This window comes from Bombina bombina, chromosome 9, assembly GCF_027579735.1.
Source record: "Bombina bombina isolate aBomBom1 chromosome 9, aBomBom1.pri, whole genome shotgun sequence".
NCBI lineage: Eukaryota > Metazoa > Chordata > Amphibia > Anura > Bombinatoridae > Bombina > Bombina bombina.
Window position 1 is genome coordinate 191,768,471 of NC_069507.1, and position 26,841 is coordinate 191,795,311.

The window sequence follows — 26,841 nt, forward strand, 5'->3', positions numbered from 1 at the left end:
GTTTAATTTAGGTTGTTGCGATGTGGGGGGCTGGTGGTTTAGGGGTTAATAGGTTTATTTAGTGGTAGTGATGTGGGAGGCCAGAGGTTTAGGGGTTAATAGCTTTATTTAGTTGCGGCAATGTCGGGAAGTGGCGGAATAGGGGTTAATAACTTTAATATAGTTGCAGCGATGTTGGGGTGCAGCAGAAAAGGGGTTAATAACTTTAGTATAGTGGCGGTGATATCGGGAGCAGCACATTAGGGGTTAATAATTTTATTTAGGTGGCGGCAATAATGGGAGTGGCAGATTAGGGGTTAATAACTGTAGGCAGGCGTTGGCGATGTCAGGGGCAGCAGTCAGGGGTGTTTAGTCTCAGGGTTTATGTTAGGGTGTTAGGTTTAAATGGTAGTTTCTTTTTCCCCATAGACATCAATGGGGCTGCGTTATGGAGCTTTTGTTTCCACGATCGCAGGTGTTAGACTTTTTTTTGCTGGCTCATTCCCTTTTGATGTCTATGGGGAAAGCGTACACGAGCACCTCAAAACACTGCTTGTTTTTGGTGCGGTATGGACCTCAAAATCTCTATATCGCTTGCGCAAGCTGGGTTTTTTTAAACTTGTAATGGCAGCGCTATAGGGGGTTAAATAACGCAACTTTTGCATTTTCCATACTGTCCCAACATTTTTGGAATTGGGGTTGTACATATACATGTATATATATGTATTTATGTTTATATATATATAAATATATGTATATATATATATATGTACACATATAAACACATATTTACACATGTATAGACATACATACATATGAATCTATACTTAGGAGTCCTTTTTAGTCAAATATCTGCAAACATGAAAAATAATTTTTAACCCCTTAATGACAACTGACGTACCAGGTACGTCATGCATTAACAAGCAGTTAATGACAATGGACGTACCTGGTACGTCAGTTGTCAAACAGAGTGCTGGAAGCAATCACAAATGCTTCCAGCAGCTCTGAGGGTACTGCAGTGATGCCTCGATATGGAGGCATCCTGCAATACCCCTTTACAAGCCTCCGATGCAGAGAGAGCCACTCTGTGGCCCTCTCTGCACCGGTAGCGATAGTGCCAGTGTCCGCCGGGTGCACGATGCGCGTGCGCATGCACGATGCGTGTGCGCGTGCACGATGCGCGAGTGTGCACGTGAGCGTGCATGTGCGTGTGCACGGGGCGCGCGTGCACATGCGCGCGCGTGCACGTGCACCCATTAGCCACACTGACACCAATGAATGAGGGCAGAAAGGGGAAAAAAAAGGGATTTTTTTTTAAAAAAAATATAAAAGGACCTGGGAGGGGGTGGGGGTGGGGGTATTGTGGGGGGCTGCTACACTACAGAAATAGTTTTTTAAGTAAAAAATAAAATAAAAATACTTTTTGGGGGGTTTTTGGGGCCAAACTGGGTACTGGCAGACAGCTGCCAGTACCCAAGATGGCGGTAATTAGGTAGGTGAGAGGGTTAGAGAGCTGGAGGGGGGATCAGGGAGGTTGGGGCTAAGGCAGGGGTCCATCACAGCTAAAATACTTTATTATTTTTATTTAAAAAAAAAAAAAAACCCTCTTTTATTTAGTACTGGCAGACTTTCTGCCAGTACTTAAGATGGCGGGAACAATTGTGGGGTGGGGGAGGGAAGAGAGCTGTTTGGGAGGGATCAGGTGGTGGGATGTGTCAGGTGGGAGGCTGATCTCTAAAATTAACCCTGCAAGCTCCCTACAAGCTACCTAATTTAACCCCTTCACTGCTGGGCATAATTAACGTGTGGTGCGCAGCAGCATTTAGCGGCCTTCTAATTACCAAAAAGCAACGCCAAAGCCATATAAGTCTGCTATTTCTGAACAAAGGGGATCCCAGAGAAGCTTTTACAACAATTTCTGCCATAATTGCACAAGCTGTTTGTAAATAATTTCAGTGAGAAACCAAAATTGTGAAAAATGTTAAGTTTTTTTTTTATTTGCTCGCATTTGGCGGTGAAATGGTGGCATAAAATATACCAAAATGGGCCTAGATCAATACTTGGGGTTGTCTACTACACTACACTAAAGCTAAAATTAACCCTACAAGCTCCCTACAAGCTCCCTAATTAACCCCTTCACTCCTGGGCATAAAACACGTGTGGTGCGCAGCGGCATTTAGCGGCCTTCTAATTACCAAAAAGCAACCCCAAAGCCATATAAGTCTGCTATTTCTGAAAAAAGGGGATCCCATAGAAGCATTTACAACCATTTGTGCCATAATTGCAGAAGCTGTTTGTAAATAATTTCAGTGGGAAACCTAAAGTTTGTGACAAATTTTGTGAAAAAGTGAACTTTTTTTTTTTTTTATCACATTTGGCGGTGAAATGGTGGCATGAAATATACCAAAATGGGCCTAGATCAATACTTTGGGTTGTCTTCTAAAAAAAAAATATATACATGTCAAGGGATATTCAGGTATTCCTGACAGATATCAGGGTTCCAATGTAACTAGCGCTAATTTTGAAAAAAAGTGGTTTGGAAATAGCGAAGTGCTATTTGTATTTATTGCCCCATAACTTGCAAAAAAAGCAAAGAACGTGTAAACATTGGGTATTTCTAAACTCAGGACAAAATTTAGAAACTATTTAGCATGGGTGTTTTTTGGTGATTGTAGATGTGTAACAGATTTTGGGGGTCAAAGTTAGAAAAAGTGTGTTTTTTTCCATTTTTTCCTCATATTTTATTATTTTTTTTTTAGTAAATTATAAGACATGATGAAAATAATGGTATCTTTAGAAAGTCCATTTAATGGTGAGAAAAACGGTATATAATATGTGTGGGTACAGTAAATGAGTAAGAGGGAAATTACAGCTAAACACAAACACTGCAGAAATGTAAAAATAGCCATTGTCATTAAGGGTAAGAAAATTGAAAAATGGTCCGGTCATTAAGGGGTTAATACATTTTAATATTGTGTTTTACGGTGTATTCCAGTGTTCTTCACATAGGGAAAGATATTATTGGCAGATTACAATTGTGCTAGGGTTTTTGTGATTGCGCGCCGTTTTAATTGCGCTGATATTCCAGGGGGGTTGAAATCGCAATTTTGCTAGCGCAATCTTGATTTACGCTAAAATCCTTAACGCGATTTAAGAGCTATGGTTAACTGTTTTGCAAAATAAAAACGTTGCACAAAACACTTCAAAAATACATTACAAAGTATAGTTACATTCATATTAACTCTAATTAAAAACTATAAAAAAAATATTGCACACAAAATTTATAAGGGCTCTAAGATATGAGATCTTGGTACACCTCAAAACCAGCAACTATTTTGAGGTGTCTGAGGAAGGGGATAACACTCCGAAACGTTACATTAAATAGTGATGCTTTTGTGAAGTCCTGGAGAGTGCATCTGTCTTTCTTGTGTATGTATATATATATATATATATATATATATATATATATATATATATATATATATATATATATATATATACATACAGTTGTTCTCATAAGTTTACATACCCTGGCAGAATTTATGATTTCTTGGCCATTTTACAGAGAATATGAATGATAACACAAAAACTCTTCTTTCACTCTTTCACTCATGGTTAGTGTTTGGCTGAAGCCATTTATTATCAATAAATTGTTTACTCTTTTTAAATCATAATGACAACAGAAACTACCCAAATGACCCTGATAAAAAGTTTACATACCCTGGTGATTTTAGCCTGATAACATGCACACAAGTTGACACAAAGGGGTTTGAATGGCTATTAAAGGTAATCATCCTCACCTGTGATCTGTTTGCTTGTAATTAGTGTGTGTGTATAAAAGGTCAATGAGTTTCTGGACTCCTGACAGACCCTTGCATCTTTCATCCAGTGCTGCACTGACGTTTCTAGATTCTGAGTCATGGGGAAAGCAAAAGAATTGTCAAAGGATCTGCGGGAAAAAGTAGTATAAAACAGGAAAGGGATATAAAAAGATATCCAAGGAATTGAGAATGCCAATCAGCAGTGTTCAAACTCTAATCAAGAAGTGGAAAATGAGGGGTTCTGTTGAAACCAAACCACGGTCAGGTAGACCAACTAAAATTTCGCCACAACTGCTAGGAAAATTGTTCGGGATGCAAAGAAAAACCCAACAAATAAATTCAGGTGAAATACAGGACTCTCTGAAAACATGTGATGGTGCTGTTTCAAGATGCACAATAAGGAGGCACTTGAAGAAAGATGGGCTGCATGGTCGAGTTGCCAGAAGAAAGCCATTACTACGCAAATGCCACAAAGTATCCCGCTTACAATACACAAAAAAGCACAAAGACAAGCCTCAAACCTTCTGGCACAAAGTCACTTGGAGTGATGAGGCCAAAATTGAGCTTTATGGCCACAACCATAAACGCTACATTTGGAGAGGAGTCAACAAGGCCTATGATGAAAGGTACACTATTCCTACTGTGAAACACGGAGGTGGATCTCTGATGTTTTGGGGATGTGTGAGCTACAAAGGCACAGGAAATTTGGTCAGAATTGATGGCAAGATGAATGCAGTATGTTATCAAAAAATACTGGAGGAAAATTTTCAACCATCAGCCCGGAAGCTGCGCATGAGACGTATTTGGACTAAACACAAGGCCAATTCGACCTGTCATTGGCTACAGCAGAATAAAGTGAAGGTTCTGGAGTGGCCATCTCAGTCTCCTGACCTCAATATCATTAAGCCACTCTGGGGAGATCTTAAACGTGCAGTTCATGCAAGACAGCCCAAGAATTTACAGCAACTGGAGGCTTTTTGCCAGGAAGAATGGGCAGCTTTACCATCTGAAAAGATAAAGAGCCTCATCCACAAATACCACAAAAGACTTCAAGCTGTCATTGATGTTAAAGGGGGCAATACACGGTATTAGGAACTGGGGTATGTAAACTTTTGATCAGGGTCATTTGAGTAGTTTCTGTTGTCATTATGATTTAAAAAGAGTAAACACAGTTGATTGATAATAAATAGCTTCAGCCAAACACTAACCATGAGTGAAAGAAAAGTTTTTGTGTTATCATTCATATTCTCTGAAACATGGCCAAGAAATCATAAATTCTGCCAGGGTATGTAAACTATACACACATATAGACATATTTATATAAATGCATTAGAGCCTTTTGCCATAAAGTAGATGAAAACAAGTAATAGCATATGTATGCAATATTAATATTTAATAAAGGTTTTAACTATGTATTTATGTATGATTCCTCCTATTTCTAATTATTCAGGTAAATTAAAAAATATTAATTTATAGTCAGATTTTATTTTTTCAGATAATTCCTGTCATCTGGTGTTATCTGTTGACAATAAAGATGGGTCAATCTGGTATATGGTAATTATCTGTTATCATATGGTATGACATTATTATTAGCTTAGCTGATCTATGACAGCTAGGATGAGAATTTGAAAGTGACAGTCTACTTGAAAAAGTTTATTGTTTAATAAAATAGATAATCTACCTCTGTGATTACTTTGTATATAAGCCTCTGCAGACTGCTCCCTTGTCTCAGGTCTTTTGACAGAGTTACATTTTAGCCAATCAGTGGCGACTCATAAATAACTCCACAGGAGTGGGCACAATGTTATCTGTGTGGCGCACACATGAACTAGCACTGCCTAGCTGTGAAACTGTCAAAATGTACTGAGATAAGAGGCGGACTTCAACAGCTTAGAAATCAGTTTGAGCCTACCTAGGTTTAGCTTTCAACAAAGCATACAATGGGGTCCATGTATCATTGTGCGGATGGACATGATCCACTTTAGCTAACCATATCCGCCGCACATTTATCATTGCACCAGCAGTTCTTGTGAACTGCTGGTGCAACGCCGGCCCTTGCAGATTGGCCGCCAGCAGGGGGTGTCAATCAACCCGATCGTATTGGATCGGATTGATTTTCGGCAATGTCTGTCCGCCGCCTCAGAGCAGGCGGACAGGTTATGGAGCAGCGGTCTTTAGACTGCTGCTTCATAACTTGTGTTTCTGCCGAGCCTGAAGGCTCGCCAGAAACACGGGGCATCAAGCTCTGTTCTGAGCTTGATAAATAGACCCCCAAAAGAACAAAACAAAAATTTGATGATAAAAGTAAAATGGAAAGTTGGATAAAATTGCATGCCTTATCTGAACCATGAAAGTTTAATTTTGACTTGACTGTCCCTTTAAGCAAACTAAAATAAGAATGATTCTGGAAATGTCTTATTTTCTAATTGTTTAGTTTAGATTTTACTTAAAATGATGATAAACTTTCCTCTTTGTATAAACAGATCCTGAATGCTAGCGATATTTTAGATGGAGTTTAATTCATCAGTTGTAATGAAGATGCGCTTAAAATTACTTTTTTAACCCCTTAATGACCACAGCACTTTTACATTTTCTGTCCGTTTGGGACCAAGGCTATTTTTACATTTTTGCGGTGTTTGTGTTTAGCTGTAATTTTCCTCTTACTCATTTACTGTACCCACACATATTATATACCGTTTTTCTTGCCATTAAATGGACTTTCTAAAGATACCATTATTTTCATCATATCTTATCATTTACTATAAAAAAAAATATAAAATATGAGGAAAAAATGGAAAAAAACACACCTCACTCACTTTGACCCCCAAAATCTGTTACATATCTACAACCACCAAAAAACACCCATGCTAAATAGTTTCAAAATTTTATCCTGAGTTTAGAAATACCTAATGTTTACATGTTCTTTGCTTTTTTTGTAAGTTATAGGGCCATAAATACAAGTAGCACTTTGCTATTTCCAAACCATTTTTTATCAAAATTAGCGCTAGTTACATTGAAACCCTGATATCTGTCAGGAATACCTGAATATCCATTGACAAGTATATATTTTTTTTTAGAAGACATCCTAAAGTATTGATCTAGACCCATTTTGGCATATTTCATGCCACCATTTCACCGCCAAATGTGATCAAATAAAGAAAATTGTTCACTTTTTCACAAATTTTTTCACAAACTTTAGGTTTCTCACTGAAATTATTTACAAACAACTTATGCAATTATGGCATAAATGATTGTAAATGCTTCTCTGGGATCCCCTTTCTTTAGAAATAGCAGACATGTATGGCTTTGGCGTTGCTTTTTGGTAATTAGAAGGCTGCTAAATGCCACTGCGCACCACATGTGTATTATGCCTAGCAGTGAATGGGTTAATTAGGGCGTATGTAGGGAGCTTCTAGGGTTAATTTTAGCTGTAGTGTAGTGTAGTAGACAACCCCAAGTATTGATCTAGGCCCATTTTGGTATATTTCATGCCACCATTTCACCGCCAAATGCGATCAAATAAAAAAAAACGTAAATTTTTTCACAATTTTAGGTTTCTCACTGAAATTATTTACAAACAGCTTGTGCAATTATGGCACAAATGTTTGTAAATGCTTCTCTGGGATCCCCTTTGTTCAGAAATAGCAGACATACATGGTTTTGGCGTTGCTTTTTGGTAATAAGAAGGCCGTTAAATGCTGCTGCACATCACACGTGTATTATGGCTAGCAGTGAAGGGGTTAATTAGGTAGTTTGTAGGGAGCTTGCAGGGTTAATTTTAGTTTTAGTGTAGAGATCAGCCTCCCACCTGACACATCACACCCCCTGATCCCTCCCAAACAGCTCCCTTCCCTCCCCCACCCCACAATTGTCCCCGCCATCTTAAGTACTGGCAGAAAGTCTGCCAGTACTAAAATAAAAGGCATCTTTGAATATTCTTTTAAAAAAATTGAGCATATTTACATATGCTGCTATGTAGGATCCCCCCTTAGCCCCAACCTCCCTGATCCCCCCCCAAACAGCTCTCTAACCCCCCTCTCTGCCTTATTGGGGGCCATCTTGGGTACTGGCAGCTGTCTGCAAGTACCCAGTTTGCAACAAAAAAAAGGGTTTTATTATTTTTATTTTATTTTTTTTCTGTAGTGTAGCTTCCCCCCACAGACTAACACCCCACCACACTGATCTTGCTACCCGATCTTGCTAAATTTTAAATAATATCCCCCTTTTCCCCCACTTCTACAAAAAAATATTTCTGTAGTGTAGCGGTTCCCACCCGCTCCCTCCCCGTGCACGCTCCCGCCCCCGCCTCCCCGTGCACGTGCGCGCGTCTGTGCGCGCGCCCTGACATCGCCGCCCACGATCCCGCCCCCCTCCGCATCAACCAGGGCCATCGATGGCCGCCACCCGCCTCCCGGTCCTGCTCCCACCCACCAACGGAGCAAGTCACCGATCTCCGGTGCAGAGAGGGCCACAGAGTGGCTCTCTCTGCATCGGAAGGCTTCAAAAGGTTATTGCAGGATGCCTCCATATCGAGGCATCACTGCAATAACCGGAAAGCAGCTGGAAGCGAGCAGGATCGCTTCCAGCTGCTTTCCACACCGAGGACGTGCAGGGTACGTTCTCAGGCGTTAACTGCCTTTTTTTTGAGGACGTACCCTGCACGTCCTCGGTCGTTAAGGGGTTAATATAGGACTGACATTCAAATACTCAGTGCCCCTGCCGTCCATTTTAAAAGTAATTATTTGTGAGCTAGTAGTTTTAAATGTTCTCCAATTGGTGCTCTAGCCATACGGCATTCACACAATATTTTTTATAGCTAGAGCACCGACTGGTAAACAGTTTAAACACAAAAAAGCTAAACTTTTGAATTAAACTTTATTTAAAATAAAACTAACATTCCGGATCTGTTTATACAAAGGGGAATGTTTACAGTCACTTTAATTTAGTTATTTATTTTGCAAGTTCTAACCTGATAGTTATAAAAAATTGTAATGTTAATGCAGTTATCAGTTGTTTAGGAATGTAGTTCAGATGTTTTATATATTTGTAATTTGCATTGCATAAAATTTAGTGCTGATTTTTTTTTTTGGAATCTTTTTAAACTTTTAATGCCGTTAGGACGGAATAGAACGTCCTAGCCATTTTGCTGTCCTGAAGCCAATGAGGCCTATTTATTAAAGGTCTTGCGGACCTGATCCGACAGTATGGATCAGGTTCGCAAGACATCGCTGAATGCGGAGAGCAATGCGCTCTCCGTATTCAGCATAGCACCAGCAGCTCACAAGAGCTGCTGGTGCAATGCCGCCCCCTGCAGACTCACGGCCAATGGGCCGCCAGCAGGGAGGTGTCAATCAACCTGATCGTACTTAAGCGGGTTGAATTGTGGCGATTCCTATCCGCCTGCTCAGAGCAGGCGGACAGGGTTATGGAGTAGCGGTCATTAGACCGCTGCTTCATAACTGATGTTTCTGGCGAGTCTGAAGACTCGCCAGAAACACAGGCCCACAAGCTCCATACGGAGCTTGATAAATGGGCCTCTATGGCTCTTCCTGGATGCGACTGCGGTCTTGAGGGTGTGCATAGCGTCATAAGGATGCCCCCTGAACCGATCCCATAACTGAAATCTCGCCATTGTATGCACGATCACGGAATTTCAATTTGTCTACGTCAAAACTCTGTTCCAATGTAGACAAATTGACCCTATCATGAAAGGGTTAATAAAGCTATCTTAAATTGCACACATTACCCCCTACTCAATTACATTAACAGATTTAACAATGGTTCCACAATAATCATTGTGTTCTAACACATCATTTACTTTGTGAAATTGGAAAGGATAATACTCCTAACATTTTTATGTATATAAAACAAACATTTCTTTAGTGCAGTTTGTGATTAAATCCTATTGATAAATAGTTATGTCACAAACTGATTTAATATGATAAACGTTGTTCTTTATATTTTATATTAAAGGGACATAATACTCATATGCTAAATCACTTGAAACTGATGCAGTATAACTGTAAAAAGCTGACAGGAAAATATCACCTGAGCATCTCTATGTAAAAAAGGAAGATATTTTACCTCACAATCTCCTCAGCTCAGCAGAGTAAGTTAGAAACATAGAAACATAGATATTGACGGCAGATAAGAGCCATAGGCCCAACAAGTCTGCCCGACCTTACCTAACAGTATAAACTTATCTAGTTCGTAGGATAGCCCTATGCTTGTCCCATGCATTTTTAAAGTCCCCCACAGTGTTTGTTGCTACTACCTCTTGAGAACGTTTATTCCATAAATCAATCACTCTTTCTGTAAAGAAGTGCTTCCTCAAATTACTCCTGAATCTACTACCCTTTAGCTTGAGCTCATGACCCCTTGTTCTTGAATTTTCCATTTTATGTAAAATACCCACAGCCTCAGTTTTACTAAACCCTTTAATGTACTTGAAAGTTGCTATCATATCACCTCTTTCCATTCTCTCCTCTAAGCTATACATATTTAGGTCATTGAGCCTATCCTGGTAAGTTTTATTTTTTAGACCATGTACCATTTTGGTAGCCCTCCTTTGCACAGATTCAAGTTTGTTAATATCCTTCTGAAGATAGTTCTGTGTAAAAAGTTATACTCAGCTGCTCCCAGCTGCAGGTAAAAAAAATGAAGAAATGAACAGCAGCCAATCAGCATCAGCAGTGCTGAGGTCATGAACTCTTTTACTGTGATCTCATGAGATTTGACTTAACTCTCATGAGATTTCATAGTAAGCTTCCTTTACCTGATTGGTGAAATAATATGAGAGTTCACGAGGCTCATCCCCTAAGCTGTCCCAGGACAGATACACTAAAATGCTGCTTAGAAATCCTTTACAATGGGATGTGGCTACTGAGGAACTTTTAAGGTAAAATATCTTTCTTTTTTACATAGAGATGTTCAGGAGATATTTTCTAGTCAGCTTTTTACAGCTATGCTGCATCACTTTCAAGTGTTTAAACATTTGGGTATTATGGCCCTTTAAGTATGGCAGAATTATAATTTATAGTAAAATACAAGCTGTGATTTGCTTACATCACCTTCATATTAGTCACTTTGTTTTATTTAACACTAGCAGGGCACTTGAGGTTAAAGGGCAGTGTTTTTTCTTATTTAGATTAAAAAATTCTACTATCACAGGGCAAAGAAAATAAGCATTCTATTTAGCAGCTGATTGACAGCTGTTCATGTGAACTATTGTCTTTTTTGTGAAGAGCTTGTGTGTTCACAATTTGCAAGAAGAACTAAAGTTTAGATCATGGGTCCCATTTATCAAGATCCGGATGGAGCTTGAGGGCCTGTGTTTCTGGTGAGCCTGCAGGCTCGCCAGAAACACCAGTTATGAAGCAGCGGTCTAAAGACCGCTGCTCCATAACCTGTCCACCTGCTCTGGGGAGGTGGACAGATATCGCCGCAATTCAACCCAATCGAGTACGATCGGTTTGATTGACACCCCCTGCTAGATGCCGATTTGCCGCGAATCTGCAGGGGGCGGCTTGCACCAGCAGTTCACAAGAGCTGCTGGTGCAATTCTGAATACGGAGAGTGTATTGCTCTCCGCATTCAGCGAGGTCTGTCGGACCTGATCCGTACTGTCGGATCAGGTCTGACAGACCTTTGTTAAATAGGGGCCCATATATTTAGCCTTATATGTATAGTTGTTTTTTTCTGAAGACAAATAAGACAACATAAATACAGATCTGCTGCCTCACAGAGCTAGATAAAATTTGTTGGGGGCTATGTATGAAAATAGACTTTATTTTCTATATTCAATATCTAATAATGGCTAGATTATGAGTGGCATGCTAACTGTTGTGCATGAGCAAAAGGGGTTTATCGTGGCTCTTTGCGAGCGTCGGAAGTAGCGCGCATATTATCAGTTGAAAATAAATGCGTTCACTTGTAAAATTGAATTTAACACGCATCGGGTTAGCGCTACTTCAGAGATCTGGTTAACTTACGCTTGACTAAAAAGTTGCACAAAACACATCAAAATTATATTTCAATGTACCGTTACACTCGTAATAACACCGATAAAAATATTTCATAAAAATATTGCCTAGAAAGTTAGAAGGGCTCAAATATATGAGGTCTCAGGTGTTAGAAAAAAAAAGGGCTGCAAGGGGCTTTGACATAGAGATTCATACATATACATTTATATATATATATATATATATATATATATATATATATATATATATATATATACTGTATATGTATATGTACATATATATATTTATGTGTGTAATATGTATTATGTATTTATATGTGTATATATGTATTTACAGACATATAAACACATAAATAAATATGTATACATATATAGACATATATATAAGCGCATTAGAGCCATTTGCAGTCAAGTAGCTGAAAACTTGTAAAATCATATTTATGCAATTTTCATATTTAATAAAGTGTGTATTTACTGCAAATATTTCACACTCCAATGTTCTTCACATAAGGGAATATGTTCTATGTATTTATAAATAGATATTCCTATATATCTGTGTATATCTATACCTATTGATATATATTTTACCAAAAAACATCAGATATATATAGATATATATATTTAAGAATAAATAGAACATATTATGCTATGTAAAGTAAACTGGAATATGAAATATGAATATTTCATGTTGGGTTAGCGCACTTGAGAAAATGTGATTAGGTCTGCGGACGAGTAAGGGTGTTCGTTTTTCCCTACTTTCGCACTCCATCGAAGTCTATGGGGGAATATGTTAATTTGCGATATACAAATTTTGGGGTTTTGCGCAGGTCAAGTTAACACTTTTGCAAAAACATTTTAGTTTCAACTTGTAATACGAGCGCTACCCAACGTGCACAAAAATCTTACTTCTAGAGAGGTTAACACACAAGCGGGAGTGGTAAATAGCGATCCACTCATAATCTAGCCCTAAGTGAATAGGTATCTTGGTCTTTTCTGACCAGTAACTTTTTAGGTAAAAAACAAGTAGTCAAATTTTAAGCAGAATCGTGCATATCTAAAGTATGATACTGCAGGAAGAGTGCCAGTGCTATTCATTTAAACAGACCACTTGTTATAGCTTTTAGAAGGCAGAAGCATACAACAGCCAAATGTGTGCAGATCATCCAACTTGAACCTTACCCAAAATTCTTCATGCATATAAGCACAAGCAATGTTAAGGAAATAAAAAGTAGATTGTTATTTGCATTAAAAAAACAGGTTCACATATTTCTATGATTTCCTGGCCCTGCAATAATCAAACACTGCAATTCCCCCCCCCCCCTTAAAACAAATATTAAATGTAATAATTTGTATAAAAAATAGTAAGACTATAAATTTATATTACTTAGTAATATACATAAAAATACAAACTAAAAAGTATAAATTCAATTCAAGTTGCCTTTCATGTGATGTTCAATCAAATTAGGGTTTTATTCAATTTTATTTTGTATAGCACTGCAAATTAAAATGGCTGTTTTACATGGTTTTTCAATGGCCAAGATGTTGATTGGGTGTGTTTGAATTTGCCTTCCAAGTAGGGTTGCCGTTTGCCCGACAGAAAAATACTGGATGACCTTTAGGTCACTCTTCACTGGTAGTAAGAGGGTGGGTCACATAATGGCACCTCCCCATAGCTCTCCATTAGAACCCATTCTTGACCCTGTCATACATATTTTTACTAACTGAGCAATGATTTTATCCTTACCAGTAATACAGAAATCAATTATTTTTCCTCTTTGGCTACCAGTAACACACACAACAGTGATTTAACCCCTTTGACTTTACCTCCAATAGTACCTTTGAAGCAGTGTTTTTTTAACACCATTCATCATTCCCAGAAGAAAACAACACATACACACACAAAGCACTGAGCACTGATTTTACCCCAGTGGCTACATATTAACACACACACACACTGACTCACACACTAGCCCTCTCACTAACACTGCCTCAGTATGAGGCTGAATACCTCACACCCTTTTTGTATACTGTCCTAGCTCCTACTGGTCTCATTTTTGCATGTAGCATCATAGGCTAACACCTCTTACAATCTGCGCCCTGTTTCCTCACTTTCCCAGCCCCTCTCACTAGTTGTGCCACTCTCAATATTCACAACAGAATGAGATTATTTATAATAGCTTCATCCATCTTGAAATTATCTGACTATTCCATTACTGCACTATTATTTTTATAGTCTACCAGCACAATAAGGGAGAGATGTGAGCTTAACCCATTTAATGTTATTATGTGTGTTATATTAAAACATGTTTTTCAAATGTTTATAAAACATTTGAAATATTATCCTACTCCTTCAGCTGTAGTTAATGTGTGGCTATGTTTAATCATATTAAACAATATTTTTATAATATGAAAAAGTTAAAGTGAATGTAAAGTTTGACGAATGTGTGCCTGTTTTTTTGTTAAAAATCCTATTAAAAACAGGGGCACTTTCATTCATCAAACTTTACATTTCACTTGTTTCGTTAAAATACTTACCTTTTAATCTTGAAAGCTGCTCCAGCGCTTCCCCCGCTCGTCGCAAGCCTCAGCAATGACGAATCCGGCTTCCACCAATCATGGCTCCCCCCCACAGAGCAAAAATTGCCTGAGGCCAAGCTGTGATTGGAGGAACCTGGATTTGCAATATTTGACATATGAAGAGACTTGTGACGGGCGGGGGAAGCACTGGAGCGGCTTTCAAGAATAAAAGTTAAGTATTTTAACAAAACAAGTAAAATGTAAATTTTGATGAATGAAAGTGCTCCTGTTTTTAATAGGATTTTTAAAAACCAGGCACACATTCATCAAACTTTACATTCACTTTAAAGCCAGCAGCATGAGAATTATCAGTGCACACAGTGATGTCATCCATGACCTATATTCCTAAAATTGAGATTGAGCACCGTTGTGGACATAATTTAACTACAGCATCCTAGGAAATGTAAGCCAATAAAAATGAATATGTTAAGAAGGTATTCATTTCATAGGGCAAGATTCTATAAAAGGCTCTGGGCTGGTGGGATTCTTAAAGATTGCTTGCCAGTACTTCTATTTATCAGGTAGAATGTTATAAAGTACCTTATTACCCTGAAAACAGGGTAATTTAAAAATCATACAAAATGATCAATTGAACAATTTAGACAGCAATACATAGGAAAAATGTATTGCTAAAGAGCATTAAAAAATAGTAACAGGATTGTCCACCAAAAATCGTATTTTAGCAAAAACTTAAAATTTGTATGTAAATTACATGGGAATAAAAAATATTAAATATGCACAGCATAAATCATAATTTAATTACACTGGATGTGCAAAAACACATAGAAATTCGTACGTCTAAATACAAAATACTAAACATGGGCGTTCCATGAGCAAATATGAAATTGTCTCTAAAATCCCAGCATAATTCTGGAAACAAATTAAAGGGTGGCGAGTTTTTATTAAAATACTCAAAACACTTATTACTTTGAAAGGAAAACCTATGCATACTAAAATAACAGCGATTTTAAGGTACATTTAATCGAGGCTAAATAGAGGCTAATTTAAAAGTGTCTTAAAATTACACACTCTATTGGAATCATGCAACTTTAATTTTCACTTTGATATCGCTTCGAGTTAACTGGTCTCCCAGAAATTCTCCACCACATCAATACAACATCACACTCTTACAGCGTTATTGAGTGGAATCTGCAAGTATTGGAAAGGAGGAGAGTTCTGGGAAATTACTTAACTGGACGTCTCTGCTAAACTAATAACGTGGGGGTCTGTTACCTGATGTTAATAAACAACCCATTCTCCAAATTCAAGCAATTTTACATTAGCAGAATGTCTAGTTAATGTTATAAATAATGATCCTAAATCTACCTTATTTTGCATTCCACAAATGGAAGGTCACAAAGGCTTCAAGGACTGACCAAGGTTGTCATATAGCTAAAATAAACCATTGTATCAGAATACAGTTTATAGGGACAGTTTAGTCAAAATAAAACTTTCATGATTCATCATTCAGATTTTACTCAAAACACTTATTACTTTGAAAGGAAAACCTATGCATACTAAAATAACAGTGAATTTAAGGTACATTTAATTTGTATTAGGCATAATATTAAAGTTTAACATGTGCTGAGTTCTCCCTGTGTATTTCATCTTCATCGTCCATTGTGAACTTTTACATAGCAGAGAAAGCTCTCATTATTTATATAGGAGAAAGCTCACCACTTGCACCACGATTACTTTTGGACCAGCCCCATAAACCCAAATAAGTGCATTCTTTTCTGCAATTCGAGAAAGAAAAAAATTAGAACCTCTGTCCAACAACTGCTTCAAACAGAATAAAATAACCTTTTATGTTCTCTGTTTGTTTACTAAAAGGGACATTAAAGTCATTTTGTTTTTATTTATTTATCCAAAATTATTGGCAGCATTACAGAAGTTCTGCCTCTCTAGGTGGAGTGTAAAGTGTCCCTGAAAATGTATTTTAAATGTTGGAAACTATGGGGCCGAACTATCATTGTGCGAGCAGACATGATCCGATATTGCGGATCATGTCCACTGCACATCGATAAATGCCAACAGCATACGCTCTCTGCATTTATCATTGCACCAGCAGGTCTGGTGAGCTGCTGGTGCAATGCCGCCCTCTGCAGATTTGTGGCCAATCGGCCGCTAGCAGGGGGTACAAAATCAACCCGATCGTATTCGATTGGGTTGATTTCTGGCGATGTCTGTCCACCGCCTCAGAGCAGGCGGACAGGTTGAAGAGCAGAAACACGGGGCATCAAGCTCCCCACGGAGCTTAATAAATATTCCCCTATGTGTCTATATAGAGTGTGTATATGTGTATATATATATATATATATATATATTCCAGTACCTATTGTTATTTTGAAAAACAGTCTGTATGCCATAAACTGATCAAATGATTATAATAATTCAACCCCAATTCACTTGTAACATTCCTTTGACAGAACCTAACAACTATAGGATGTTGAATAGTCGTGCTGTGAATGGCAGTCAGTTAGGAAAGGATTACATCCAGCTGAAGAATATGCTGCAGTCTATTCGGACATATTCCAGGGCTCATTTATATGGACCCAACATTGGTCGACCTAAAAAGAATGTGATAGTCCTGCTTGATGGGTAAGTTGTGGGTCTTTGCTCAATGATTGCAACAAATTTGTAAAACTTAAATGTAACACGCACCCAAATATAAATATAGAAGATTAAAGTTAACCCTATATCTAATAGTATAGTTAAAAACTAAATCCATGATTACTAGAATGACACTCAAGTTATTAATAATACCACTATCTAATTGTGGATCACAAGAATATTAAAGTGGTCTTTTCATTAAATTAATAAATACATTTAAATAGATTAATATATTGAATATATAAGTAATACTCGCAAAATTGAAGCCCTGCTTGGTGCTATCTTTAAGTCGATTTGAACCTCTGAGTCTTTAAAGGGACAGGAAACCCCAAAATTTTCTTTCATAATTTGGATAGAACATACCATTTTAAACAACTTTCCAATTTACTTTCATTATCAAGTTGGCTTTGTTCTCTTCTGTTATCCTTTGCTGAAGGAACAGCATTGCACTACTGGCAGAAAGATGAACACATCTAGTCAGCCAATCACAAAAGACAAATGTGTGCAGGAACCAATTAGCAGCAGCTCCCACTAGGGATACCAAGAGAACAAAAAGCATTTGAAAATAGAGGCTAATTTAAAAGTGTCTTAAAATTACACACTCTATTGGAATCATGCAACTTTAATTTTCACTTTCCTATCGCTTCAAGTTAACTGGTCTCCCAGAAATTCTCCACCACATCAATACAACATCACACTCTTAGTAGTAGAATCTGCAAGTATTGGAAAGGAGGAGAGTTCTGGCAAATTACTTAACTGGAGGTCTCTGCTAAACAAAAATGTGGGGGTCTGTTACCTGATGTTAATAAACAACCCATTCTCCAAATTCAGGCAATTTTACATTAGCAGAATCTCTAGTTAATGTTATAAATAATAATCTACCTTATTTTGCATTCCACAAATGGAAGGTCACAAAGGCTTCAAGGACTGACCAAGGTTGTCATATAGCTAAAATAAACCATTGTATCTGAATACAGTTTAAAGGGACAGTTTAGTCAAAATAAAACTTTCATGATTCAGATAGGGCATGCAATTTATATGCTAATTTCTAAGCGCATAGACAGACAGCACTAGTTCACTCAGTTGTGCCATACAGATAACTTTGCGCTCACTCCTGTGGAGTTACCTAGGAGTCCGCACTGATTGGCTAAAATGTAGGTCTGTCAAAAGAACTGAAATAAGGGGGCAGTCTGCAGAGGCCTAGAAACAAGGTAATCACAGAGCTAAAAGTATATTAATATAACTGTGTTGGTTATGTAACTGGGGAATCAGTAATAAAGGGATTATCTATCTTTTTAAACAATAACATTTTGGAGTAGACTGTCCTTTTAATTAAAAAGACTTTAGTGTTTACATTTGTGATAAATTTCGTGCATCACCTCCGCTGGCTAGTTGTCGAACCTTTTGATTAGTCATATTTTGACATATTTGTCAAGTTTTATCATTTTATCAGTTTCCATCTCTGGATTTTTTATTTTAGAAGATATGTTTCATAAACCTTCATTCCAGTTTAATTTCAGACATTTGTACCCTACAATTGTTCATGTGGTGTTCCTGAATACAAACCCAATGGTTTATATTAGCTTCATGTACTGTCATAAAAGAATGCAAGAGAAAACAAGACTTTTACTTCACTGATAAGGCTAAAGAAATATCTATATAGGCAAGTTACAATTAAATATGTCAAAGTTGTATAGAAACATGAAAAAAATCAACATATTCTTAGAATAATGTAAAAGATCTGGATAACAAGAATCATATGTATTTCTGATTTTTCATACATTCCCACTAAGGTATGCATATGTAATCAAACACATACATTTTAAACATAACACACAAGAGTAGCGCAACACACAGGTTGCTTTATTCCTTATAATAATTTACTAACAGTGCAAAAGACAGTCTTTTTAAAAAGTATTTATTGTATGGAACTTTCTTTTGTGTTATTTTATCTCTTCATATAGATGCACTTGTCTTATGATGCACACAAGTTGAACTCTGTTTTCATACTGAAAAAGAGATAAATAATGTGTGCACATGCAGTTATCTTAGACATGTGCGATTCGTTTCGGATCGATTTGGAAATTCGGAAAATTTGGAGATTCGGATCGATTCAAATTTCCGAATTAAAATACTGCTGAATCTACAGAATAAATCTGAATCGAATCAAATACATCTGAATCGATTCGAATACATCCGAATCGATTCGAATACATCCGAATCGATTTGAATACATCCGAATCGATTCGGATGTATTCGGTAGATTCAGATGGCCGTGTATTACACTAGTATTGTACAGTATATTAGGTTTTATCACTCTGCTATGGGTTAAACCTAATATACAGTACATAATACTAGTGTAATACACAGCACATCCCACCTAACACTTACCAAAATTCCGAATTTCCGAATCGATTCGAACCGAATCGAACCAAATTTTTTCCGAATCCGAAAGAATCCGATTTAATCCGAAACGAATACATTCAAATTTTTCCGAATTCGAATAGATCCGAACCGAAATTCGAATTGATCTGAATCGATACGAAACTAAACAAATTTTTCGAAGCTGCATAAGTCTATTTTGTACATTAGTGTGAACATTGTCTGAATCTCAGACAGTTGATCTTGGGCAGTTGGAAGCGAAGTTATTTGGCAAGTTTATATTGTAAATAATTAAATAAAACCAAAAAGTATTATTACATTTAGCTGATGTATAGTAATTATAACTTCCTTTTGCAAATCTTTGCAGAGTGGTTAAGAAACAGTCTACTTGAAACTTGTTATTGTTTAAAAAGATAGATAATCCCTTTATTACCTATTCCCCAGTTTTTCTTAACCAACACTGTTATAATAATACACTTTTTACATATGTGATTACCTGTATCTAAGCCTCTGCAGACTGTCCCTTATCTTTATTGTTTTTTTACAAACTCCTATTTTAGCCAACTAGTGCTGACTCATGCATAAGTCCATGGTGGGGGAGCACAATGTTATCTATATGGCAGACGTGAACTAGCATTGTCTGTTTGTGAAAAGCAAATATGCACTGAGATAAGAGGCAGCCTTCAAGGGCTTAGAAATCAGCATAGGAGCTTGCCTAGGTTTAGAACAAAGCAAATTTGATGATAAAAGTAAATCGGAAAGATGTTTAAAATTGCTTGCTTTATCTCAATCATGAAAGTTTAATTTTGACTTAACTGTCCCTTTAAATAGATTCATAGTTAACACCAGCTCCTAAGGAACAGTATACTATTGAACCAAACAGAATAATTTGGAGCACTAATGACAAACCATAGCATTCAGCCATCAATCACCAGCTAGCTCTCAATTGTACATTGGTGCTACTGTGCCAACCTAAGTATACTTTTCAACAAAGGATACCAAGATAAGTAATTGTAATAATAGAAGTAAATTTGAAAGTATCTTAAGATTCCTTTTAGGTTAGATTCCTTTTATTGTCATTGCACAAGTAAAAAAACAGGGCAACGAAATGTATTAAAACATCTAACCCAGACATTGCAAATAGATTGTATAGGGTGCAAAATACAATAATAGCTATAAATAATTATAAAAATGTAATAACTTAGGAGTTAAATACACATAATATAACGTGTAATATTCCAAGAATATATAGTAAAAGTACATAGTGCAAATCGGTATCAAGCAGCAGTCAGTTGTATGAAAAAGAATGTGTAAGACACAGAAGAAAATGTAACAGTATAATACAAATTATCAATGTGATTTTAAAAGTGCATAGTGCAAATCAGTATCAAGCAAGTCAGTTGTACAAGAAGAATATATGAGACACACCAAAACTGCATGCTCTATCTGAATCCGGTTAAGTTTTTTTAAATTTCATAACCTTTTATATATATATTTTCCTACCCTCATTTTCATTTAACATTTAGTAGCCTGGTAAAGTTTAAGAAGTTTAGCTTTTTAATGTATGTTGCTTATCATCGCTAACCCAGTGGTGTAAAAGACATTTGAGCATGAAACCTTTACCTCTGATTGACTTAGTCACAATAGACAGACAAATCTATTTACATTTAGTAAACTATTTCATTCTATGGGGCAGATTTAACAAACGGCTCGACATTGCTAATTGCTGACAGCATACGCAGTCTGCATTTTTCATTGCACAAGCATTTCTAGTGAAATGCTTGTACAATGCTGCCCCTGCACATTCACGACCAATCGACCGCTAGCAGGGGGTGTCAATCATCCCAATCGTATCTGATCGGGATGATTGCTGTCTGCCACCTCAGAGGTGGTGGACGAGTTAAGAAGCAGCGGTCTTAGGACCGCTGCTTCTTAACTTATGTTTCCGGTGCGCAAACAGCTGCATTTGCAGCATGTTAAATCGGCCCCTTTGACCTTTATAGCTCATGGTTTAATGCGATATCATATATATATAATTAGGAATTGTTTCTCAAGTTGATAATCATATTTATAGAAACATATTACATATAAAATATTAGTCAACCTAATTCGTATTTATTGATTTTATTTTATTGAATGTGTATGAGTTTTATAGGTTTTAAAAGTGTTTTACGTTTTTTGTTACTAGTAATAAAGTGCATTCTTTCTCTTTATTCTTGGTAGAGGTTGATGTACATTTTTGCATATTTGAATTTAGCTTAGTCATTAATGTCTTCAGTTTGAATAATGCAAAAAATAACTTTAACTTCAGTGGGAGCTAAAAGTGACCCTCCGTTATGTTAATGTTGCTATAACCATTTTCATGTAATGGGGTATAAGGATTATTTAGCAGAAGCTAGATAACCTTAAATTATAAGCGCTTACAAAAGCTTAAAATAGTGATATAAGAGAGCCTTTCAATATACACAAGCCAATATTGGCCAACTAAGGTGATCCAAGCTTAATAATGTGAATTATATGAATTTAATAAAATGAATAAATTAATATACACAGATTTATGACAAAATAAATGAGTTGATCAGGCGCACTTAATAAAGTGTAGAATACATTGGGTACAATTGACTAGAATAACTACAATAAGCAAATTACAGCTAGGTAAACAAAAGCTACATTAGCTGTATTAAAAAAATAAAAATTAAAAAGATTTAGCAACATGTGCAACATATGTAACAATAGTTACAGGTGGTGACTGATATTAGGATAAAGCACAATAAAAAACATATATGGAAATGGAGGTTTCCAAGCGGTTTCTGGATAAAGATGAGTCGATAGAATTGATTGAAGACCTCAGAGCTCAGATGTCAAATGAAGAAGCTGGAACACATAAAGATCAAGATCAAAACAGTGAAAAAGATACCAGAAAAAGGTGTTCACTTTTACTTACACCGGGAATGGTATCAAGGCGTCTGTAGTTTCTCCTCTCTATGGCAACCTTTCTGGCAGCAGCATCAGATTCTCAGCGTGGCGTTTCAGTGTGGCGGTATAATTTCAGCATGAATTCCGCGTGGACTGCTTCTGCCAATAGTGAGTAGCTGAGCCGATTGTTTACAGGAGTCTTCGAGGAACAAAAATTTTTTGGAATAGGAGCAACGCATTTCAACCCATACTGGGTATTTCTCAAGCTCCTGAGTGAATATATGAATGCCTATTTCAAGGCAGTAAAGCATCCTTATTGGCTAAAAATAGTAGGTATAATTGCCCTACTTAATTATGACATTGAAAAAGGCAAACAGACGATACAAAATTGAAAAAAAATCTGACACATATATGTCAGTCATAGTAATAATACTCGGGACAACAAAATAAAAAGTGATATTCAAGAGTGGGGTTAGTGATTTATAACCCCTTTCAAGTTTATATAATAAATTCATATAAATTTAGGGACAACCAAACCGAAAGACTTGAAATATATTGAACGGCACCTTGATCTTTGAAGGGATTTATCTTAAACCTTTGGAAATGTAAGTGTAATTAGAGATATATAATATAATAGAATAGAATAGAAAAATATAAAAAATATATATATATAAAAAAATGGAAAATTTTTATAATTTATGTGAATGTGAAAAATGGAAAAATTATATAATTTATCTGAATATGCATGGGATATAAATATATAAAATCTATAAATCCATAATGATAATTGAATGATAACTAATGAAAATGCCACAATATACATAAGTGTTCAAACATAAAATATAAATTATAAGTGATTGTATATGTGCTTTTAGTGATTATAACTAATGTTACTCAATACAAGACAGAAAGGTGGATTAGTCACCCAAAAAACACCCAATATCAAAGTCTAAATTTAGACCCTTGGGTCGTAATGTCTTTAGGTCAAAAATCCACTTAGTCTCTCTTTTAGAACTATCTGTCTTGTATTGAGTAACATTAGTTATAATCACTAAAAGCACATATACAATCACTTATAATTTATATGTTATATTTGAACACTTATGTAAATTGTGGCATTTTCATTAGTTATCAATTATCATTAAGGATTTATAGGTTTTATATATTTATATCCCATGCACATTCACATAAATTATACAATTTTTCCATTTTTCACAGTCACATAAATTATAACATGTTTCCATTTTTTTTTTATATATTTATATTTTTCTATTATATGATATTATATATCTCTAATTACACTTACATGTCCAAAGGTTTAAGATATATCCCTTCAAAGATCAAGGTGCCGTTCAATATATTTCAGGTCTTTCGGTTTGGTTGTCCCTGAATTTAAATGAATTTATTATATACACTTGATAGGCGTTATAAATCTCTAACCCCACTCTTGAATATCATTTTGTATTTCATTGTCCTGAGTATTATTACTATGACTGACAGATATGTGTCAGATTTTTTCAATTTTGTATCAAGTCTGTTTGCCTCTTTTGCTTTAACTTTTTCTTGTAGTTCCCTAACAGCTGTCATAATTAAGTAGGGCAATTATACCTACTATTTTTAGCCAATAAGGACGCTTTACTGCCTTGAAATAGGCATTCGTATATTCACTCAGGAGCTTGAGAAAGACCCAGTACGGGTTGAAACGCGTTGCTCCTATTCCAAGAAGTTGTTTGTTCCTCAAAGGCTCCCGTAAACAATTGGCTCAGCTACTCACTATTGGCAGAAGTAGTCCACGAGGAATTCACGCTGAAATTATACCGCCACACTGAAACGCCACGCTGAGAATCTGATGCTGCTGCCAGAAAGGTTGCCATAGAGAGGAGAAACTACACACGCCTTCATACCATTCCCGGTGTAAGTAAAAGTGAACACCTTTTTCTGGTATCTTTTTCGCTGTTTTGATCTGGATCTTTATGTGTTCCAGCTTCTTCATTTGACATCTGATCCCTGAGGTCTTCGATCAATTCTATCGACTCATCTTTATCCAGAAACCGCTTGCAAACCTCCATTTCCATACATGTTTTTTATTGTGCTTTATCCTAATATCAGTCACCACCTGTAACTATTGTTACATATGTTGCACATGTTGCTAAATCTTTTTAATTTTTAATTTTTTAATGCAGCTAATGTAGCTTTTGTTTAAACTATCTGTAATTTGCTTATTGTAATTATTCTAGTCAATTGTGCCCAAGGTATCCTACACTTTATTAGTTGCGCCTGATCAACGCATTTTTTTTATGTCATAAATCTGTGTATATTAATTTATTCATTTTATTAAATTCATATAATTCACATAATTAAGCTTGGATCACCTTAGTTGGCCAATATTGGCTTGTGTATATTGAAAGGCTCTCTTATATCACTATTTTAAGCTTTTGTTAGCACTTATTATTTAAATTTATCTAGCTTTGGCAAAATAATCCTTATACCCCATTACACAATTATATTAGAGGCTGGGGAGTCATCTTTTATCTCATAGGCTTAATCATGTTTTCCAGCGCAGTAACCAATATTTCTATAACCATTTTCAACAGACAATTTAACAACTATAAGCTGTTAAAAAACAATTACTGGCTTCAATGTACTCTGCTTAGTTATGCATTGACGAAACTTCAGCCTTTCCAGGTTAAAGGGACATTAAACAGTAAGGGCCAGATTATAAGTGGAGCACAATATATCGATTTCGCTGAAGCAATATTTGTGCTCCTCTTTGTAATACCAGCGCACGCTAATGTGCACTGGTATTACAAGTTAGGTGCAATATGAACTCAAGGTCGCATGGAAGCATTGCGCTCACAAGAATCTTGTGCAGTGAAGGGATAAATAGCGCAGAAAAGGCAGCATATTTTTAAATATATAAGTGTATGACTGTATACATATATGTGTTAGTATGTGTAAATCCACATATTAACACATAAATATATATAGTCTTATACATATATATTTACTGGGAACACACAGTTCCCATAGATTGCAATGTAAAGGCACTTTTCAGTGCTGTTTTGCTAACACCCCACTCCCACCAACTTTAGCATATTTGCAGCTTAATCTAAAATAAGACTTTAAGATGACTAAATTGTAGACTGTCCTTTTAAATTCCCAAATCAATGGCTCCTATACTACTCTTTACTCTTTATGCACACTTTCTAGCACATCACTGGATGAAATGTTTTAGCTCTAACCCATAATAAAAATGTTTTGTTCATAGAAGGTACTTATCACAAAACTTAATGGAATTCAAGATAATAATTTCATCTTAAAGGGACACACTATTACCAAATCTACTTAGCTTAAGACCATTTTACCTTTCACCATCTGTGACTATACATTAGAATGAAATTGAAGTATAAACCCAAATTAGAGTGTGGGTGGTGGGTTTTAATGTTGGGGGGGTTGAATTTTTTTACAGGTAAAAGAGCTGATTACTTTGGGGCAATGCCCCGCAAAAAGCCCTTTTAAGGGCTGGTAAAAGAGCTGGTTACTTTGTAATTTAGAATAGGGTAGGGCATTTTTTTTTTATTTTGGGGGGCTTTATTATTTTATTAGGGGGCTTAGATTAGGTGTAATTAGTTTAAACTTCTTGTAATTCTTTTTTATTTTCTGTAATTTAGTGTTTTTTTTGTACTATAGTTTAGTTTATTTAATTTAATTTAATTTCAGGTAATTGTAGTTAATTTATTTAATTAATTTAATGATAGTGTAGTGTTAGGTTTAATTGTAACTTGTTAGGATTTATTTTACAGGTACTTTTGTAAGTATTTTAGCTAGGTAGTTATTAAATAGTTAATAACTATTTAATAACTGTTGTACCTAGTTAAAATAAATACAAAGTTGCCTGTGAAATAAAAATAAATCCTAAAATAGCTACAATATAATTATTAGTTATATTGTAGCTATCTTAAGGTTTATTTTACAGATAAGTATTTAGTTTTAAATAGGATTAATTTAGTTAATACGAGTAATATTATTTAGATTTATTAAAATAATATTTAAGTTGGGGGGGGTTAGGGTTAGTGTTGGACTTAGGTTTAGGGGTTAATAATTTTAATATAGGTGGCAGCGGTATAGGGGGGCAGGATAGGGGTTAATAACTTTAATATAGGTGGCGGCGGGGTCCGGGAGCGGCGGTTTAGGGGTTAAACAGTTTATTTAGTTGCGGCGGGGTCCGGGATCCACAGGATAGGGGTTAATAAGTTTATGTAGGTGGCGGCGGTATAGGGGGCGGCAGATTAGGGGTTAATATGTATAATGTAGGTGACGGCAGGGTCCCAGAGCAGCGTTTTAGGGGTTAACATGTTTATTATAGTTGCGGCGGGGTCCGGGAGCGGCGGTTTAGGGGTTAATAAGTTTATTTAGTTGTGGCGGTGTAGGGGGGGCCGATTAGGGGTGTTTAGACTCGGGGTACATGTTAGGGTGTTAGGTGCAGACATCTCCCATAGGAATCAATGGGATATCGGGCAGCAGCGAACATGAGCTTTCGCTATGGTCAGACTCCCATTGATTCCTATGAAA

General features: G+C 36.3%; 1 protein-coding gene across 1 annotated transcript in view; it reads left to right on the forward strand.

Annotated features, from left to right (window-relative positions):
* Positions 1-26,841, forward strand: part of HPSE2 (heparanase 2 (inactive)) — a 556,398-nt gene that overhangs the window by 286,906 nt on the left and 242,651 nt on the right. Inside the window, exon 5 of the mRNA XM_053692544.1 lies at positions 16,788-16,959. Within this exon, the coding sequence (XP_053548519.1) occupies positions 16,788-16,959 (172 nt within the window). The remainder of the gene's footprint in view (positions 1-16,787; positions 16,960-26,841) is intronic.